Source organism: Didymella exigua (assembly GCF_010094145.1).
Source record: "Didymella exigua CBS 183.55 unplaced genomic scaffold M421scaffold_30, whole genome shotgun sequence".
Lineage (NCBI taxonomy): Eukaryota > Fungi > Ascomycota > Dothideomycetes > Pleosporales > Didymellaceae > Didymella > Didymella exigua.
The window spans coordinates 254408-260407 of record NW_022984804.1 but is presented as its reverse complement, the minus strand read 5'-3'; the positions used below and the strand labels follow the sequence as shown (position 1 = coordinate 260407).

Here is a 6000-nt window from a genome sequence, read left to right as displayed (position 1 = left end):
CCATGGTCCTGGCCGCCGCCTGCGCCTAGCCCAATTCCACCGGCCGCTCTAGCAGCTCCATCGCTCGCACCACACGCCGCACCGACCATCATGTACGAGGTGCAGCCCACCACGCTGGCCCCGCCCGCAGTCACTGCCCTGCGGAAGCAGGCCTCGGGGAGCAGCGCACAGCAGCGCGTCAACATGGAGCGCACCGTCAGCCAGGACATGCGCGAGGAGCGCGAGGACCTGAAGGAGGCCGCCGAGCACAGCCTGAACATCATCATGGACCTGGACCTGGCCGCCAAGGTCCGCTACGTCAGCCCCTCGTGGTGGGACGTGGTGGGCACCTCGCCTGACGCCGTCGTCGGCAAGCCCGTCCTCGACATCATCTTCGCCGGCCAAGATGGCTTCGCCAAGACCATCGAGTCGGTCAGGAAGTACGACTCGCGCAGTCACATCGCCCGCTTCTCCGTGTGCATGGGGCCACACTCAATGCTCCGGCGCAAACGCTCCCGGCCGACCGTCGACGGGGAGCAGCACACGGTGCCGCCGTCGCCAACAAAGACCGACGACGAGGAGGAGCAGATCCTGAACCTCGAGGCGCAGGGCATCATGGTGTACGACCGTGCAACAGGGGCCGAGAGTCATGTACGTCAACCCCGCCTGGGCTGCAGTGAGATGCTAACAGCGCTAGACAATGTGGATGATCCGCCCATCAGTGCTCCGCGAGGTCACCATCGACCTCCCCGAGGAGCTCGTCGAGTCTCTGGGCGTCGGCGCCGAGGTCCTCGCCCACTACCTGACTGGACTGGCCGAGCAAGGGGCCAATGACCCAAGAAACCATCCGCCGCCGCTGCCTGTACTCTGCCGAATCTGCGAACGCCAGATCACCCCCTGGTGGTTCGAGAAGCACTCCGAGCTGTGTCTGCAAGAACACCGCGCCGAGATGGACGTTCAGATGGCGCAAGAAACCCTCTCCGAGCACCGCAACGCTATTGTCAGAGTCCTCGATACCCTGGAGGCGCAGGCACGACCGTCAAGGGCGTCTCCTACCGACCCAGCAGCCCTGATTCAGCCACCCGAGTACCACGGCCACCTCATCCAACCGCTGTCGAATCCTTCGTCCGGCACACCCTCTGGACGCAATTCACCCGCTTCCCCGCCTTCGAGATCGAGGGAGCGGTCCAGCGCCTCCGGTTTCGGGCACCACCGCGCACGATCCTTTGCTGTCCGACGGCCACTTGCGCGCATCGTTGAACTAGTGCTCGATCTGTGCGACACCACGCTCGAAGTCAACACACCAGCCATCAAGGACAACATTCGCAACGCATCTGAGATCCGGACGCAGTCACCGCAGTCGGAGAACCGCATCTCGCAGGTGCTGCAATGGCAGTCACCCACTTCAGGCTCGACAGACTTTAGCGAAGGATTGAAGCTGCTGTGCGAGGACACGCATCGACTTGCAAAAGCCAAGATTGATGCCGTGTTTCGACACCGTCAGATCCTGGAGTACTCTGAACGACTGCGCATCGAGTTCGACATACTGGTCCAAGAGTGCATAGAGGCTGCCATTGTCAAAGCTGCTCGCATCGCAGCAGGAGAGGATAGTTCCTCGGACGACGAGCAGGCCGAGGAAGAAGTGCAGCCAGATGTGAATGACATACCTGGTGGCGACGAGGGAATCTTCCCTGGATCCTTCGACGCTCCTTCAGCCATGGCCCATGTTCTATGCAACGCTTCAGACACATCTCTACCAATGCGAGTTGGTCGGCGAGAGTCATCTGTGGCGGATTCAAACCGGTCAAGTAGCCCAAGAGGAGGCTGCCAAACGCCTAGGTCGCACGCCGGTGCGATCAGTATTGCGAGTCAGAGCAACCGGAGGTCTATGCATTTTGAGAGCGATGCAGGCATGGACAGCGACACCAGTATGCGCTCTTCGGTACTATCTGCTCCTCGAAGAGCAGATTCGCCTGCAAGCTCAGAACTTGGCTTGAGCAGAGTGGCTAGCTCACGAGAAAGGAAACGAAAGAGCTTGATCTTACCAAGCGTTCTGTCCAGCCGTCAACAGTCACCAGCCCGCACTATGCACCAGGCGCCGCCATCTTCACCACTGAGAATGACAAAGCCTCGATTGCCCAGCGCCGCTGAGGCGTTGCAGTCACCGATCACATCGCCCGTACTTACGACAACCGAGTTTTCGTCGCCCGCCATGTCGATGGCTATCAATCATCACCGCAGACAATCGTCCACCGCAGGGTCTGACGGGCCGAGAGCCTTGTCGCCTCGCCTCTTGCCAGTCACCCAGCCGCAGCCACGCGCCGTTCCTCCCTCAATCAAAGACTTCGAGGTCGTCAAGCCCATCAGCAAAGGTGCGTTTGGAAGCGTGTACCTTGCGAAGAAGAAGTCTACCGGGGAATACTATGCGATCAAGGTCCTGAAAAAAGCCGACATGGTAGCCAAGAACCAGGTCACCAACGTCAAGGCCGAACGCGCTATCATGATGTGGCAAGGCGAGAGTGACTTCGTTGCAAAGCTGTACTGGACATTCTCGAGCAAGGACTACCTGTACCTGGTCATGGAGTACCTGAATGGCGGTGATTGCGCTTCGCTCATCAAAGTTCTCGGTACGCTACCTGAAGATTGGGCGAAGAAATACCTTGCCGAAGTGGTTCTTGGTGTCGAACATTTGCACAGCCGCAGCATCGTCCATCGCGATCTCAAGCCAGACAACCTTTTGATTGATGCAAAGGGCCATTTGAAGCTGACTGACTTTGGTCTGTCACGCATGGGTATGATTGGTCGTCAGAAGCGTGCTTTGAAGTCTGATCCCAATGAGGCTGCCCCCGACCTTCTCAAGGCTGGGCCGTTCCATCGCGCTGCCTCTGGCTCGTCTGCCTCTCGTTCTGCGTCATTCGACCTCAACCCTTCGCCGTCCACGACCCCATCAATGACGCCTGCTCTCGCTGGCGATCTCGGCCAGCCATCCTACTTCAGCCTCAGCCGAGACACATCTCACAGCCGCGAGCAGTCCAGGAGAGCATCAGGTAATCGTAGCGATAGTGCTGACAGCGATGCGCTGCAAGCAATGTTCCGCCGGTTCTCGATCGCCGACTCCAACTTCGGACCTGGACAACGAACACCCATCGAAGAAGAGGACTTCAGCGACAATGGGTCTCCAGACATCCTCGCGCCTACAATGAGCAGCTCTGCTGTTGCGCAAGCTCAGAATCAGACCCCACCTGCTACATCACACATGCCTCCTCCGCACATGGCACTGTTCGATCCAGAAGACAGCAACGAGAGGAAGTTCGTTGGTACTCCTGACTATCTAGCCCCGGAAACGATCGCTGGCAATGGTCAGGACGAAGTCAGCGATTGGTGGTCTCTTGGATGCATTCTCTTCGAGTGCTTATACGGATACCCGCCGTTTCACGCCGATACACCGGATGAAGTCTTCCAGAACATACTTGCGCGCAGAATCGACTGGCCTTCAGATGACGACGATGTGTATGATATCTCGGATGATGCCAAGGACCTAATGAATCGCTTGATGTGCTCTGACCCCGCGAAGCGTCTGGGTGCCAATGCTGAGGACAAGTATGCGAGCGGTGGTGAAGAGATCAGAGCCCACCCCTGGTTTGCTGATCTCAACTGGGAGTCTCTGCGCGACGACGAGGCTTCGTTCATTCCGGCGCCTGAAAACCCAGAAGACACAGAGTACTTCGACACCCGAGGCGCAGCTATGGCAAACTTCTCACCGGAATTCGAAGACCAAGGCACGTCTACTGCCGGCACTCCTAGTGCCGACTACCCTGATAGGCCACACGATGCGCTGTCTCGAGTGCGATCACAGATTAGCGTCTCGACTATGAAGCGAGGCCTCATACCTCTACATATCCCAGCTCACGTGCGGGAGGGCAGGTCTAGGAGACTTAGCGAGCCCATGGCTACCGACGACTTTGGCAACTTCAGCTACAAGAACTTGCCTGTACTGGAGAAGGCCAATAAGGACGTCATTCAGAAGCTTCGCGCAGAGGCTATGCTCCCGCAGAACAAGCCAGGCTCGGCTATACAATCGCCAACAATCCAGTCGCCTTCGCCCTCCCTCGATACCAGCCCAATGCTTTCTGGCCCACTGAAGCGCACCTTGTCGACCACTCGAACAAATGGCAGACCGGCGTCGCCATCAATGAGCGGGCCAGCGTCCTCGCCGAGTCGAGGGTCGCAGCCGTCATCTCCATTGCTAGTGCAATTCAGTACTGGCCAACACCACGAGCGACGTAAGAACTCCAGCAGCTCCTCTACATTGTCCCACTCAACGAACAATTCAGGTTCTCTCCAGCCGGGCAGTCTCTTCGATCCCAACCGCCTGTCGGGTTTGAGACCCTCTCCTGAGGCGATCTCGCCCGGCAAGCCCGCAAAGACCGGGCCTGGTATGTCGGCCTCTTTCTCAGAGAAGCTTGGGACAAGCCCGCGCCAGTCGTCGACGGGCACAACGAACTCGTCACCGCGCGCGCGTTCCCAGACGGTTGGCTCCCAAGAAGGTGACGTTGTTCGAGATCTGCTTCCAGGTCATCACAAGCGGCGAAGCCAGGTACTTGATGCGTCGCCGTCGTCGTCAGACACCGAAGACTCGCGGGCTAAAGCACTTCTGCGTGTGCAGCGCCGGAGGCAGAGCTCTCGGCGACTGTCTCAGATCAGCTTCGGCGACGGGCCCTTCTTCCGTCCGCTCGATGTTCTCATCTGCGAAGATCACCCCGTGTCTCGACTCGTCATGGAGAAACTTCTCGAAAAACTGCGATGTCGCACTTTGACCGTCACGAACGGGTCTGAAGCCATTCGCTACGCCATGGGTGAAGTCAAGTTCGACATCATCATGATGGAATTCAGACTCCCGCAAGTGAATGGCGCCGATGTTGCTCGGATGATCAGGGACACGAAAAACGCCAACACGACAACGCCCATCGTCGCAGTGACCGGCTATCTTAAAGAGTTGCAGGCACCACATTACTTCGATGCGCTCATCGAGAAGCCCCCCACAATTGCTAAGCTTACAGACACGCTCGGTCGATTGTGTCAATGGAAGTCACCTCCACCCAACTGGGCGCCGAGCCAGACGTATCCCTCGATGATGCCGTCAGGTCTTCGACAAGAGTCGACACGGCAAGACGATAGCGCCACCACGAACTCGAACTCTTCAGGGTTCTCTCAAGTATCTGGCAGCTATCGTGGATCCAGCCGCGAGGACTCAATCAGCTCAAGCTTCTTCGGTGACAACGACAGCCGCACAAGCGAGGACGTGCCAGTGACCATTGCACGCCACGGCACAGATGATTGGCGCGAGCGAGACATAGCTCAGTCGATGAGTGGCCTTGGGATCTCAGAACAAGATGCAGCCGATATGGATGCCAAGGAAGTCGTGCAGAAGCGAGCAGGTGCACCTGACCTACGTCCTGATCTACCCCACGAAAACTCCGCACCGGCTGCGCTGGAAGCGGCAACGATCCGCCGCCAACGATCCGCCGAGCAAGTGGGTGCTAAGCGTCGTCTCCTCGAGACGCGCAAACACGAGTCTGCAGAGTCGGGCGACGACGAGGATGAAGAACTCGGCCACACTACGGCGACAAAGACACGCAGCCCCAAGACCCCCGGGCGGCCAAAATCCTCGTCCAAACTGGGCATCGAGATGATGCGCACCAACAGCAGAGGCAGCGTCATCTCCATCGACACCGACATGGGTGCGTCAGAATCTGCGCTCGCCTCTTCCCCGCCCCCAGCCATCACGGAGGACACGGCCGCTGAGGAGCGCGAGGCTAACCTCGCCACGCCCGACGTCCCGCACATGAGTCTCACACCGCCTGAGATGTTCCCTGCTATCCCTGGTAAGGATAGCGCCGAGTGCGATGTGGATGCCGTCGGCACGCCGAAAGGCACTGGTGCGGCCACACCGGACCCTGATCCAACCCCACGAGCCAGCGCGGCGAACAGCGGGAAATAGGAACCCCCCGGTCGTTCGCC

At 58.8% G+C, this 6000-nt stretch overlaps 1 protein-coding gene across 1 annotated transcript; it reads left to right on the top strand.

Annotated features, from left to right (window-relative positions):
- Nucleotides 1-90: 90 nt before the first annotated feature.
- On the top strand, nucleotides 91-5980 carry M421DRAFT_70302 (uncharacterized protein; the record flags this gene model as incomplete). Its single annotated transcript, XM_033596697.1, has 2 exons — nucleotides 91-630; nucleotides 677-5980. The coding sequence occupies 2 exons, from the start codon at nucleotides 91-93 to the stop codon at nucleotides 5978-5980; spliced, it is 5844 nt and encodes a 1947-aa protein (XP_033445607.1).
- Nucleotides 5981-6000: the final 20 nt, after the last annotated feature.